We start from the raw sequence: 15,381 nt of genomic DNA on the forward strand, positions 1-15,381 counted from the left end.
TGGGTGACTTTGGGCCAGTCACTCTTTCTCAGCCTAACATACCTCACAGGGTGGTTATTGTGGGGGAAAATAGGAGGAGGAAGGTGTGCTGGATATGTTCACCGCCTTATTTGTAACTTATTTGTAAGAATAATAAAGGTGGGATATAAATAAAAAATGAACAAGTAAATAAATAAAAGTGTGCCAGTTCCTGAACATCTGAATCGCAACTGTGTGATTGTAGGGACGCTACTACTTTCAGGACTGGTCATCAGTCTTTTTTCAATTGTGGCCGAACTTTGAATGGTTGTTAACTAAGTGGTTAGCAAGAGAGGACTACATGTATTAGCTTATTAAACATTTCAACACAAACTAAAACATGACTTTTCAAATGAGGGACCATAGTGTATCCTTGCATTATGATACAGTTTTACAATGTTTGGATCTTACAAGATTGCACTTTAAATTCTACACTTTTTTCTCTCACAGTTTAGATTTTATCTGGTAGTGGGTTTTTCTGATGCTAATCCTTCTAGCAAAGGATATTTTTATATTAAAAAACAAGTTATAAGTATTTGAAACCATTTCAAAGTTGCAGGCAGTCATTCAATATATCCACAATATAATGTTTTTCTACAAAAGTTGCTTATTTCATCTGAAAAGCAGTAACAAAAAATATTACAAGTGGGGAGGTGGGATCATTACAAGATTGGATATTCCTTAGATACAATTTTACATCTAAATAAATGTGTTTGTACAATTGAAAATTTGACCAGAAAGTTGTGCATATATTATATGTAAAAACGAGACAACTATTACAAATATTGGATCCATAAGAGAAGAATTAAAGAAAAAATATAGGAACTCGAAGGCTTTATTCACCTGACATTGCTTTTTTTGAGGAAAAAAAATAAACTTTATCAAATTTACATAATCAAAAAGTTTCCACAGATTTGCATGAACAAAAAGTACATTCAGTGAATGATGACAAATTACAGCAGTCTTAATGCCCTAATAATTTTGCAGTTTTCAATAAATTGGAGAGAAGTGTCCTTTTAAGTTATCAGTGGAAAAAGATGTTAAGTCCCACAGAAAGTCTGCATTAAAATACACATTTGCAAATATATATTTCAAAAGTTGTGGATTGCTTTGACATTTTTGCTCAGTTATGAGTTATCTGAGGTGATATTCACAATGTAAGATTTAAATAAAGAACTGTGACTTTCCCATTAGGACAAAGGCTATGATAAAAAAAAATCCATTTGATTTCTGACTGCATTAATCAGTCCAAAATATCATAAAAATCCCTGTGCAAGTCCGAAAGAGCAATCTCTACTTCAGCATCTTGAAATGATGGAAATGCCTGTGTATTCTCCATATTTCATCCTCTAGGTAGCTACCCTTTCTTGGGACTCCTGAGAAAGGTGTAGAGTCCTATTGACATAGATTGGCATAGCGTGGTAGACTTGGCCAAAAGCTGGTAAAAGAGGCTTTTTACCACACTTCTTTTTTACTCAAGTTCCATATCCTTCTGTAGATTCTTCAATCTCTCACAGGTGCAAAGAAAATCAATTCAGCTAATTCAAATAATCCAGTTCCCATTCAATCTGTCAGACTCAATTGAAATAATATGTATGACCCACACCTTCCATTTTACTCAGCAGTTTTGCAAGTGTATTAAGAAAAACTAGTATTTGATAGAAAAAGTGTCTATGAAATAGTCTCACTTGGTATGTCACCATGATCATAATTCTCCATGCAATAGCGTGTCTGTAGAAAAAACAAGCGAGAGAGAGAGAGAGAAATATGCAGGTAAATATGAAGAGCACAAATATAATAACTGCATATCATTTAAATACCACTAATAGGTCTGGCAATTAATGTATCGTTATGGCAAAAGAATAAAATAATTAGGAATACTATTCCTTCTATTACATTTCCCTATTTCTGACAGAGAAGTCTCAACTGGAAAACAAACCCGGTTAAATCACACAACAGCTCTATCTACAACTAATAAAGAGACAAATGCAGAATGGTTGGTTTTCAGAAAAAAACTTCAAATTCCTAAATGGACAATTATGCAATTTATTCATGAACAATATTCCTGATAGTCCTCACACTGATAGTAATTGAGACTTGGAAATTGGTCACTAAATGAAATGTTTGTAGGGCACAACATCAAGTATATCATCCTGTGACCACACCAATTTACAATGGCAATTGTTGCAGCCCTGTTGCAAATCCTGTGTTGATGCAATTTTCCGCGGTCAGCTGATCACCATTTGCAATCTCCTGCTGGCTTCACCATTGACTCTGCTTGTCCGAAGCCAGCAATAAAGGTCACAAAGGATGATCATGTCACGGTGGGATGCAACAACATCATAATTTCAGGTTAATTGCCAAGCCCACCAATTGTGATCATGTGAATGTAGGGACACAACTATAAGGACCAGTCATAAGTATCCCTTGTTCAGTGTCATCATAACAGTCGCTGAATGAATGGATATTAAGCAAGGACTACCTATAAACAATATTAAGATAGAAAAAAGTTCCATTTCTAGATTTTCACTGAGATCAAATTACAGGTAGTTGCTTAATGCCTATTCAGTTAAAAATGACTCAAAAAGTTACATATGACCAGTTCTTGAAGTATGTAGTTTACATTTAAGTTCTCCTCTAAAAATGGGGACACAATGGCTTTAGTTCCTTTCTACCTTCTTACAATCATGTATCTTCTGATTTCTATGGGAAATACTGTAGATATTTCTTAAAATAATGAATGCCTTAAAAATAATTACCTTTCTGACTTTGGGATTCAGTTTCATTTGTTGTAATTAGTATTCCCGACTCCTTCTCTTGATGGAATTGATTATATAACTGTTTAATTTCTTGATCGTAATCCTGCCATTCAGGGACAATCCTCATTGCTGCCTGCAGCTTGGGTTCCTTTGTCATTGGATTATTACACTGCAATATAATACATACATCAATGGCAATGGGGACACACAAGGAAAAAATTTACTGAGAGAACTTGAGAACTTAAGATTCAAGCATAGACTCATACAGAATTGGAAGGGAATGTGTCCAGTTCATAGAAGATAGTAATTCCATTGTATTTTATGCTGGCCAGGCTATACTTGATGTACTGTTGGGCACTGGCCTTCAACAAGGAAATATTGGTGTAGGTTTACTGAAGAGCTGCCTTGAGGAATAGTCAAGGAAATCAGAGGTTGTTTAGGTTGCAAGAGAAAACTAAAGGGTATAAAAATATCCGAAAGGCTGCCGCATGCAACAGAAGGCAGGACCCATTGAAATTGAGACAAGGACAAAAGGCTTGAAATTAAAAGAAAGACAATTCAGTGTGAATATAAGGAGGAACATCATTAAACTAAGAGCTGTGAAACAGTGGAACAGTCTGCCAAAAAATATGCTGGATTCTTTCCTACTGGAGGTTTTCTAAATGGCCACGTGGCAGGCCTGGTGAACTCCTATTCACCAGATAACCTTCCCCTCCACACACAGTATAATGACACAACTTACCAGATCAATAGTCTTTGCTCTCTTCTTTGAAGCATCATCACACCAAGTTTCACACCAAAGCCATTCTTGTGGTAGTGATTTAATGGGGACCTGATGGATCATGTTATTGGGCAAATCCTATAAAACAGAAATTTACAGTTCCCTTTCTTTGTACATTTAAAAAAAAACTTTTCAATTGCATTACAGTTGCATATAAATTAAAATTAATCCTCTACAAATGGATTACAAACATTAAAAAATTGTGTGCTGACCAAATTTAAAAAACAACAAAACATGCCCTCGGGCAAGCAATTATATTGAGGAATACACTGGCACTGTATTTCTCAGAGCACAGAATACATAAAATAAAACAACAGAACCTTAGGATGAGCATGCTAGAAATGACCAAGCATCAATGGAAAACATTTGTCTTTAATTACCTTTGAGCCTACCTCATCTGCAACCATATCACTGAAGAGTTCCATAAGTTCTTAAATCATATTGAGTTATTGTACCTTGCATTTAACAGATGGCAACTACAGCTCATCTGCGTGTCTATAGCAGATTAAAGGATTACACTTCGGAAAGTCATATATTCTAGAGTGCTATAAAGCGCTTCTCTTCTTGCAGTGAGAGGTAGGGGGTGGAATTCTAGCCAGAAGAAACAAATGGATGTTTATTTTTCTCCTGTAGCCTTGGCTGCAAGTCCTCAGAGTATCAAGAAATGAAGGAGCCGATTTCTTACCTGGGTTTGGGATTTCAGTCCTATGGCAAAAGTCCTGAGAAAACTGAAACTAGTAAGATGCTGAATCAAGAATAAGGATGCCAGCTTGACTAACCCAGATGCATTACATTTGCTTTCAGCTACATCCATATGCTTCAGCAGGTAGGCAGAGTAGATGGGAAGGTACAGTAGTTTGTGAATGCCTCCTTTCTATCATGGCCTTCTTTCCTGCAGAAAATGCTACTAATACATATTCCTACTTGTCCACCTACTAGTAACCACAATGCATATAGATGATTCTCTTCACAAAGTATTATCTTCCTTAACTTTATTCCTCAATATTTGTTATTCTTAACCTATCTTATGTTTGTATCCGAGAAAGCCCATTCTACAAGTTTCTAAAGGTTGATTTTGCAGAAAATAGCAATATGTCTGCAAAAACTTAAATTTTTGGAATCTGATATCTGTGAGGGAATGAGGGAAAATTCTCTAACAATGCAATATTACTGTAAGATTTGCATCTCTTTTGAACAAAAGAATGGAAGTATACACACACATATATATGAAAAGATATAATTACTTGATCAAGGTTGGAGAGGCTATTTGGATCCTGGCTAAGTCCTTGATATTGTCCCCTGAGTCGATCTCCAGCAGCTATCTTTCTGAACTTTTTTAGGTCTACAACATAAAGAGCACTAAGAATAGAGAAAAATCAGCTGTTAGATTCACTTGTATCTGAATTATACACTAAATAAGTAAAATACAAAATAAATTCAGATTGGAATTTATTTGTAATATTTAAAATAAATTTACTATTTACTCTCAGACCAAATACTTCAGAAGTATTTGGGGTGTAAAGGTATCACCTGATATGATATTTTCTTCCAGCCAAGTGGCTTGCCCAGTATCCTGACTTCCAGAATCGGTAGCCATCCATCTCTCTGCGGCTTTCACAGAAAGGTGTATAACCATAAGGTGCTCCATCCAAGTTGAAATCTCTTAAATCCTTTAGGTCTGTACGCACAATCTAAAGAAAAAATAGTTCAGTTTAAAATTTTACTTATTGCATAGGAAATGTAGAATTTGGATCTCAATCTATCCACTTTCCTCTTAATTAAACATGATCTATGGCAACAATGCTTTCCCATCCATTCCCAAAACCTATAACCCAAATATATGGACTTTTATGGGAAAGGGTATGTCCAAAATACTATTATAAGCCCCCAACCTTGGAACTGCCTTCAGGAGAGGAATAAGGAACCATGTCCATTATCTCCGTTTGTAGTCTATATACTATAAGTAGTAAAACAAAAGCCAACTTGAAACCATAGCATGGTACATATGTTTAATCAATTGATTTAATTTAATACATTTGAATATGAAAATAAATAAATTATTTAAGTATATTAAGGGGGCCTGTAGATTTAGGTGAAGCCAAGTGACAGACACCAGCAGAAATGAGTTTGTATCAGTTCTTATTAGAGATCACAAACATTTAAAATGTTTAGTCTGACAGCCATTGTTGTTTAACTACAATCATTTGAGAGCTTGCTTGCAAGTTAGAGGCTTTCATATCACCACTCCTTTCCATTACAGTTTCCTGTGACTATTATGCACTAGATCAGTACAGATGAAAAAAGTTGTTCACCACACAGCAAACTATATGCTGATTTTTAGTATTTCTTTTCTGAGAAAGAATCTAGAATTAATGAAGGCAATCAAGTTCAAAGTTTTATAGGGGGAAAATAATAAATGTCAGAAGTCCAGGATATGACATGCAACCTTCATGGAAATAGGCGGGAGATTACTGTATATTCATTTGCTAGATGTGTCAAATATGGTGCCATTCTTTGGCATGTACCAAATATGAAAATTTGGTGCATTAATTCTGATCTTACCTCAGCACTATCTCCTAAAGATAAAGGTTCCCCCGCACATGTGTGCTAATTGTTTTCGGCTCTAGGGGCAATGCTCATCTCCATTTCTAAGCCAAAGAGCCAGCGCTGTCCGAAGACGTTTCTGTGGTCATGTGGCCAGCATGACTCCGATGCATGACTCCGATGTTACCTTCCCATCAAAGTGGTCCCTATTTTTCTACTTGCATTTTTTACATGCTTTCGAAGTGTTAGGTTGGCAAAAACTGGGACAAGTAACAGGAGCTCACTCCATTACGTGGTGCTAGGGATTTGAACTGTTGAACTGTCTACCTTCTGATTGACGAGCTCAACATTTTAGCCACTAAGCCATCGTGTCCCTTATCTCCTAAAAGATGGTGCTAAAGAGAATATTATCCCACTGATCTGTTAGGATTTCCCTAAGAATCCTAACAGATACTCTTATTCCCTATTACTTCTTAAAAACCATCATGAATTCTGGGGTCAGGTCTCATCATTTTCTTGTCATTAAGAAGTCTATGTAAATCATTAATGTAGGAAGCCGACAATAATCCATCAGAAATGGCTTAAGGCAAGTGTATTGTTGGTCAGTAGATGATCTAATGCAGGATTGAGTTTTTGCAGCTTTGGTCATTTGGTACCAATTATGAAGGATCAGGTGGCCCTATAGTGGGTCATCTTTTATTTGTGGCTCATCTTGCAGCTAGCCATAGCAATCAATACCTTAATCACTACTCAGATTACAAGCTGTGTTACATGTAGATTTATGCTAAAGAGGTTTTGGAAACTGAAGTTATTGTGAAAAGTGGCAACCAGACTGTTTTCTGATTTGTGCTTTTGTTTAATTATTATTCTAGATCCAATTGCACTGGATTCCATTGTGTTTCCAAGCATATATCCAAGAGGCTGATCTTATAAAGCCTTAAACATTCTGGATCCTAGATCTCAATTCTTATATGAGTCTGTTTCGATACACCTGTGAATGTCTCACCATCAACAGTGGATAACTTATGAGGACAGTGAACAAAGCTCTCTGTATACTAGCATTTAAACTGTGAAACACTCTTTTTAAAGAAATTAGAGATGTAGTTTCTTTCTTTAGATTTAACTGTGCAATTAGATCATTTTATCCCATTTAATTTTCAAGGGATTTTACATTTATCAGCTATTTTTTTTGACTTATGAATACTTACAAAGTTTGTAAATTATTTTTAAATTTTAAAATATAAGTTGTAGGGTGCCCTAGCTAAAAAAAGACACCTCAGACATTCTTTTTAAAATAAATAACATTTGAGTCTTCAAAACCACTTACTTGGTCAGCATCTACAAAAAGGAATTTATCAACAGCGAGGGGGAAAAGCACATCCAGAAAAAGAATTTTGTAACCCCAGATAATACGTTGCTTCTCTGTTTGTTGGTGAAGCCAGCGTGGCCACTTGTACTGGACAAACTCATACTGGAAATTGTACTTTTTAGCCATATATGGGATGAATTCCTGGAAGAAAATATTAGTTATTGTCCTAAGAACTTCTAATACAAATTACCAAAGAACCCATAAAGGACATGTTACATTATTCTTAACAAAGCCAGATATTTGGCTATGAAAAATGGCAAATATGCAAGCAGGAATCTTCACATTTTGCCTAAGTCTCATTACCAACCAAGGTTAATTTTCTTGCATCCCTACATTTCTTATAAGTAAAGACTTTTGTGTGGAAAAATGATTATAAGTAGATGAAATTAAGAGATATTGGTGTATTGTCCTTTCTACTACCTAGCAAAGAGAATTTTTAACTAGGAACAAAACAACCACCACAAGGAATAGAGGTTTTAGTACACTAGAACATATCCACAAGATATTTTTCCTTCCTGCGGAGCATTATTCTCAAAGAAATTATTCTTAGTTATCTATGCTGGCAAGGTGTGCGTGCGTGCGTGCGTGTGTGTGTGTGTGTGTGTGAGAGAGAGAGAGAGAGAGAGAGAAAGTGGGAAAATTACTGCAATTAAATATAATAGAAGCTTTTCTTCCAACTCACTAGAATTAAGCTCATTCCCACAGTAGTATTTGATCTACACTTCTAATGACTGTAGCAATTTCATTTCCCATCACTATTTATTATTGCTTTGAAATACGGTAGAGAAACCACTTTTGGCTTGTAGGGAAGCTATTCACGTATATATAGGGATAGATCTGAGAGCCTGCTTACAAGGTGTGTGTGTGTGTGTGCGCGCGCACACACATGTGTGTGTACATGTATATGCATGTTAATATGTGTATGAAATATGACACATTTTTAATCTTTGTCAATGTACTCCTCCCACAAGAGTGTGTAATGGTTCTAAAATGTAATTTATTTTCCAGTTTGAGGAAAGTGAATGGACTACATTTTCTTACATTATTTGATATTCTCTGTGGAAAAAAATAGCTAGGAATATGCTTTTAGTTCTAGCAATAAATGAGCCACATCCTAAATTAAACATATATCTCCAGACTAATTGCATTCTAGCTAGCTATATTTTTTAGCTGAGATTCCCTATAACCTGGGCCCAAAATCTTACTTTCTCCTCCTAACCATTCTAACTTCCTGTTATCAAACTGAAATAATCAAATAAAAACAGGTGGGAAAGTGTGGGAAAAATGAATGGATGGGGACCTGGCTGTTTAGAAAAAAATGAGAAATGGCCACGGAAAGAAAATACAGAACATGGAATAGTTAAAGATCTTAGGATTCAGACAAGAATATGAAAAGGAAAAAGACGTCAGGGACATTAGGAGTTTAGAAAAGAGATCTAGCAGATGAGTTGCTTGAAATGCAGAGAATTTGTTTTTTATGGATTGAATGTTCTGTTGAAGCAAAAGCAGAAGCATTTCTGCTTTTTAAGCAAGTTGCTTATGGTTGAGCTCACTACTTTGCCTGTGATTGTTTTGGGCAGTTTTGTTTGTCCATATTACAAGCCTGTTGTTGACTTGAGTTGACCTACAGTTTCTTTCCAGTGCAATTCAAGATGCTGGTTATTAGCCTTAAAGCCCTCTCTGTGATGGGGCCAAGTTATCTGAGGAACTGCTTCTGCCTAGGTATATTTGCCTATTCCACCAGGCTGGATAGGATGGGCACACTCCAGGTTCCTTCTCTCAAATGTTTTCATCAAGTGGGACCCATGAAATGCACCTTCTCAATAGTGGCCCTGCTATACGGAACACTCTCCCCTCCCAGATCCACCAGACCTAAAAATCTGGCTTTCTCCCAAGTATTGGGACAGGGTGAGGCTGGAACCCAATTTTGTCTTCTGAGGTTTAGGTTACCAAGATATTTGTGTGTGTGTGATTGGGTTTTTTTTTGTTTTTTGTTTACTATTGCTGTGAGCCATCTAAGTTATGATTTGGAAGATGGGCAACCATATGTTATTATTAAATAAATAAATCAATATTACATTCTTAAAAAGATAAAATAGAAAACTTCTTTTCTTCCACAAACCTTAACTGTGGGCGATAAATAATTCTTCAGAAACCAGAATTTCACTGGAGTCTCTGTGTGTTTCAGCACGGATAGCATCATTATGCTTTTAAAGGAAATAAAAGAAATATAACAAATATTATAAATAAATAAAGTTACAACAAATAAAATCTAGAACTAATTTAAGCCTTTATGTTTTATTTTTCACCCATTTTGTAACTGTAATTGCAAATTTATGAAAAATCTGTTTAACAAACTATCTTAAGAGAGCACCGGAAGGAGATAAAACTTGTACTTTAAAAGGTATATAGTTAATTGCTTTAAACTGTTCTTGAACAAAGGGCTGTAAAGAATGAAAACAGACCAGATTGCAGGATTTCCCATTAGCACTGCTGTATCAGAAGCTGAATAAGACCATATAAATTAGTCTATCCAAATGAAGCACTCCACATTATTTTAAAATTATCATTTTTCTGATTGGCTGGAATGATTCTGGATAATTTAAGAATAGGTATAAGCTGAAAATAGATAGGGATCTCTGACAACTTTCTGGGTACTCTCTAACAGATTAGTAAGAATTTAATTAAGATTGCTGAAAAAGACTTGGTGCAAATATGAAGGCAGGAAAACTTTTTTCTGGCTTTGTGAGCATATAGTCAGTGCCATACCTAGAATGTTGAGTCTTTACTGACACCTCTTGGTTTCTACGGCTAGGTATTTTGGATTTCTGCAAATGCACAGTTGACAGATGCGGGGAGGAATTGTTTTTAAAAAGAGTAGTTGCTAATTTAAAACACATCATTAAAAGATTGTGATAAGCTGTTTTTTTTAAATCTAGTCTAGCACTTGCTTTATTTGAAAAATTCAAAAAGATTTTTATTCTTTGAGTCAAATATCAATTGTTATAAAGCTTTATGAAATTCCACTGAGGGCCCATTAGAGACGAACATCAGTACTTATGTATGTTAAAAATGAACGGTGGGCGTCTTGAAGCTTCTCAACACCACCTAACAAGAGCTCATGAGTGAGTGCAGAATTAATGTCTTAATACTCTAAAACAAATACTAATTCAAGTATAAGCACAAAATAGTTAAACCAGTAAAGAGCATTGCCTTAGTACTAAGAAACAAGAAAAGCCAAGGTAGATATGGATCATACTAAAATAAAACCTATACAATATTGTTGTTTCAGTTCTTAAAAGGGTGCCACAGGGAAAATGGTGAAAAGCAATTTTCCACTGCCACCGAAACTAGAAATTAGGAGTCAAAATAAGAGGTATACATTGCAGATATATAGGGTTCATTTAAATATAAGGAAAAACTTTTTGATGGGAAGATCTGTACAACAATCTTTCTATGGATGCTGTGGATTTTTTTCTCTGGATCTTTTTTGAAACAGGCTGTCCCTTCCAATTCTACAGTGGTATTCATCCATAAATTATTCTTATTTATCGGAATGACAGAGGTGGTATTCAGCAGGTTCTGACCAATTCTGGAGAACCGGTAGCGGAAATTTTGAGTAGACAGGGGACCCGGCAAATATCACCTCTGACTGGAGATTTTACAGTATCCTTCCCCTGCCATGCCCACCAAGCCACGCCCACAGAACCGGTAGTTAAAAAATTTTGAATCCCAACACTACGGAATGAATTGTGTAAAATAAACTCCAAAACCTAATAAATGAAGAAAACAAAACAATCCTGCAAATGTCCATGTATAAGCAGCATTTTACAATTTGAGTAAAATTAATTCTAGACCTACCGAAGAAATCTCTCATATAGATGCCCTGATGCCACTGAAAAGATGTTGATTACATCTTCCTTATCCTGTTTCACTTCTTCTTTCTTCTGGCCTCCTGTAAACCCCCTAAAACAAGGGCAAAAAAACCTTTTGCAATGCTCAATTTTTTTTAAAAAAGGTTTCTTTCATGTTATGTCTTTCTGTTAACTACTAGTCCTTATTGCAAACAGTGGTATTATGGCTTTAATAGAAACATTGATAAATAATATAAACTGATTCCAAATATTCCTAAAATTATGTTGTAAGGAATTAGGTTCAGGAAATTCAAGAGACATTGAAGGGCTTGCAAGTATTTTTACCATTTCAGAGATTCCCAAAATCCAGACTCATTTTCATTAGTACCATCACTAAGCAAATCTTCATTTAGCATATCTGGCTTCTTTTGAACCTACAAAGACAGAATACAAAGGAGAATATAACGTGATGAGGATTGAACTGTTGGGTTCTTAGTGATCTATGAGCTTCTTTTTCTTCTTGCAGAAACACCTGTTAGTGAAATGTCATTAAAACACTAAAAGAAAATTAAACTCAGAGAACACAAAGAACCTGACAAAGAGAAAATAGTAAATTAGCTTAAGTATATTTATATAAAACTGCAAAGAGTTCTTTTAACTTTAGTTAATATTCAGGGGTGGTGGTTTTCAACTAAATTACAAATTATACCAGTATATAAAAATATTTGTTTGAAATATGTAAGGAAAATCTTGTTGAAAATAGTACTTTACCATCCTTTTCAAACTCACCTTCACTTTAATAATTTTGCTTTTAAAATTGTTGATAACAACGACAACATCACTGGCATCTGGAGGAGAATCTGTCTCATCATGACTAAAAATTAATTACATTTAAAATATTAGCTTTGTAATCACTATTTGGTGCCACTTTGCTTTGTCAAAATCTGTCTCAAAACTGGTTTTACTTCAAATACAATTCTATTTTACTTCAAATAAAGTTCTATTTTAGAATCATATTAATCCAACTATGGATCCAACCTTCATTTTATGTATGAATTTTATGTATGAACCCTGACTATTGATGAATGTAAAAGTTTTAAAGTTTAAATGAACTTGCTCAAAATGTTTCAAAATCCTGAGCAAGAAATATTCTTATTTTGAACTCAGAATAGTTGTTTAAAGCTTGAAATTAAGCTTTAAGGCTCAGGGCTCTTTTAACCTCAGGGCATTTCTGGAATAGTTGGGACATTGCAACACTTCTAGTAAGTGTGGAACAGCTGTTCTAAACTGAAAGGAGGGAGGCATTTTAAGTTCAGAAGTTTTCAAATTCAGAACTGTCCAATGATTTAATTAGGGAAGTGAAATGAAGCCAACCTGACTCTTGAATTGTTTGAAGTGCCAATTCATAAGACCACCCAGGTTCTTCTAATGCAGTGCCAATTCTTTGAAACTGCCTCTATGGAAATCAGGTTAGCTCTCTCTTTGCTGAACTTTCAAAAAATTCTTGAAGACTCAGCTGTTTCCAAGATCCTGTCCCTGATCTGTTATAGTGCCATGGTGGTGGGTTTTTTTGAGTGGATGTTTTACAGCAGGTTTTTTTTTCTATCTAGAAAAACTCCATATAAAATTTTTGTTAACTCTTTCTAACAAGACTTATTTTTATTATGGTAGCATAGAAATACTGTATATTAAATAAATAACCCAATGCCATCTTGATGGAATGGCTATATCCTACAGAGTTTAGAAACAAACAAGTAGAATCATGGTTTTTATCAACCTACCTGTAAATTTTGTAAATATCATCAGACCTTCCCTTTCTAAGCCTCAGAAACCAGGCACCAGGGTTGGCTTTTAACTGAAAATATCCCTAAAAAGGAGAAAGAGAAAGAAAGAAACACTCTAGTTGATCTCAGGTAATTTACTAAGTACTAAACTTCCCATTATGATGCCTAATTCAGCTGGATTTCACTTGGCAAGTTGTGTGTGCATGTGTGTTTTTGGCTCCTGAATATTAGTTCTTGCAGTTTCTAAAGTGGTTTGCTATTGCCTTCTTCTTAGGGCTGAAATGACTGGCTCAAGGTCACCTGGCTGGCTTTGTGCCTAACGTCTCCCAGTTTCTAGCTTGGTACCTTAACCACTACACTAAAGTTGGCATGTTACATATCTTTAATTATTCATTACACAGAAAATATTATGTCCTTAATACAAATGGATACCAGCCTCCAATGTCTAAAATATCCTATCAATAAGCTTTATTTTTACTTTGTTTTTTTTTTTTATTTTAAAAAACTTTATTAAATACAAAAAGTTAAAATACACAAGTACAAAAGCAAAAATACAAAATTGCACGAATAAGCATCATAACAGATTCTGTAGTGCAACCATTCTTATTTTCCTCTAGTACAGTGATTTAAATATTCCATCTAGATTTTTAAGTGGCAGTTACTTTCTATCTATTGTAAAAAAAAAACCTATATTAATAATATATATTACCTATTAATCATTTCTTACTCCTAGATTAAAACTATATAATTTTATAAATAAATCATTTATTTGGCTTAATCAAAATGAAGGAAGAGTAAAGACTCCTATCCTATCGATAAGCTTTAATTAGATCTTAGACATACATATTGACTAGTATGTATGTAATGTAAATAACATATTGTTTGATAACCGATAATAAAATATAATCTGAAATGGAGACAAGAAAAAATATTAGAAAAGAAGTACAGGATTTTCATAAAATCTCAAGGATCGTACAAAGAATTATATTATTTACAAATATTACCTTATTAAGGTGACCTATTGGGAATGGAGTTGTCTAGATGCTTAGAATTACAGTATACATGTGAAAATTGTATTTGAAAAACATTCTTACATCCCTAAAAGTTGAAGCTTAAGACCCTAGAATTCCACCAGCTTTGCATTTTTTTTCTCTAAATTTTTTTGAAATTTTAAAAAATATAATTACAAAGCATATCTTGATCAGGATTGAGAACATATACATAGCTCACTTTTTTTTCTTACCCTAGTAAATCTACTAGAATGAAATCTCTTTATGCTGGATCATTCCTACTACATTAACATTAAAATTATAATTTGTAATACAAGTTCGTATTCGTGTTTGATAAGATGCAATACAACCAAGCAAACAAAATGGTTGTATTTTTCATTATTTAGATTACTGGTATTATTTATATTTTGATATTCCAGTCATTTCAATAATAAAGGAAGACAGTAAATACTTTTAAGAATTAATACCAAATGCATATACCAACTAGATACCTATCAGCTGTCAGACTCAATCATGAATCCTAACATACCGTATATACTCGAGTATAAGCCGAGTTTTTCAGCCCATTTTTTGTGCTGAAAAAACCCCCCTCGGCTTATACTCGAGTCAGATTCCCTCTGAAAAAAAATGGTGTGGAGCTCCGGAGCTGGGCAGGCGCTTCCCTGCTTCCGTGTTTCCTTTGCAACTTTTAAGCATGGGGGTAATCGGAAGCAGAAAAGTTCTTGCATGAGGATATATGTTTTCTTTTTTAACTGTTTTTAGGGGGAAAGACCCACCGTCATGTGAGAATGCTCAGACACGAAATCTATCCGCCCGAAAATAAGTGGGGGGATTTTAACAGAGGGAAGATGTAGGGAGAAGGCAAAAGCGACGGAAGATCCTTCAGGGGAAACTGAGGGGGAGACTCACCCTTGGTCCAGATGAGCCCCCTTCCCCGCTCCTAAGGAAGCAGAGGCAGCCAGCAAGGGCAGGCAAGCCCACTTCACGGACTCCGTCCGTCCTCGCTCCCACCCAAAGCCACGAAGTCCCCCAATCGCGCAGCCCAGAATCGCCTCTCCTCAGGGGCAGCAACGATGCCCGGTTTTTCCCGAGACAAGAAGCTCCGCCGTGCAATGAAAGCGCCCTGGCTCTAGGCTCGCGGGCTCAGAAAACAACGCGAGCCGAGGTGGCTTCGGCCCGCTCGGCTTCTCCAACATCTGGCGCCGCCTGTTCTATGTGCCGGGCCCGGCAAGTCCGAGCAGCCAGCACATAGAACAGGGCGG

At 35.5% G+C, this 15,381-nt stretch overlaps 1 protein-coding gene across 2 annotated transcripts in view; it reads right to left on the minus strand.

The window, feature by feature from the left end:
- Positions 1-835: 835 nt before the first annotated feature.
- Positions 836-15,381, minus strand: part of UGGT1 (UDP-glucose glycoprotein glucosyltransferase 1) — a 53,478-nt gene continuing 38,932 nt past the window's right edge. For both annotated transcript variants that reach the window (XM_026681096.2, XM_026681016.2), the window contains 11 exons: positions 13,107-13,192; positions 12,115-12,199; positions 11,671-11,759; positions 11,333-11,437; positions 9,594-9,678; positions 7,430-7,612; positions 5,089-5,249; positions 4,803-4,917; positions 3,520-3,636; positions 2,778-2,946; positions 836-1,749 (listed from right to left, as the gene is read on the minus strand). In XM_026681096.2, coding sequence (XP_026536881.2) covers positions 1,724-1,749; positions 2,778-2,946; positions 3,520-3,636; positions 4,803-4,917; positions 5,089-5,249; positions 7,430-7,612; positions 9,594-9,678; positions 11,333-11,437; positions 11,671-11,759; positions 12,115-12,199; positions 13,107-13,192 — 1,221 coding nt within the window. In that variant the 3' untranslated portion in view covers positions 836-1,723. The remainder of the gene's footprint in view (positions 1,750-2,777; positions 2,947-3,519; positions 3,637-4,802; positions 4,918-5,088; positions 5,250-7,429; positions 7,613-9,593; positions 9,679-11,332; positions 11,438-11,670; positions 11,760-12,114; positions 12,200-13,106; positions 13,193-15,381) is intronic.

This window comes from Notechis scutatus, chromosome 4 (genome assembly GCF_049901735.1).
Source record: "Notechis scutatus isolate UNSWTSFEM ecotype Mainland chromosome 4, rNotScu1.2, whole genome shotgun sequence".
In the NCBI taxonomy this organism is placed as follows: Eukaryota; Metazoa; Chordata; class Lepidosauria; order Squamata; family Elapidae; genus Notechis; species Notechis scutatus.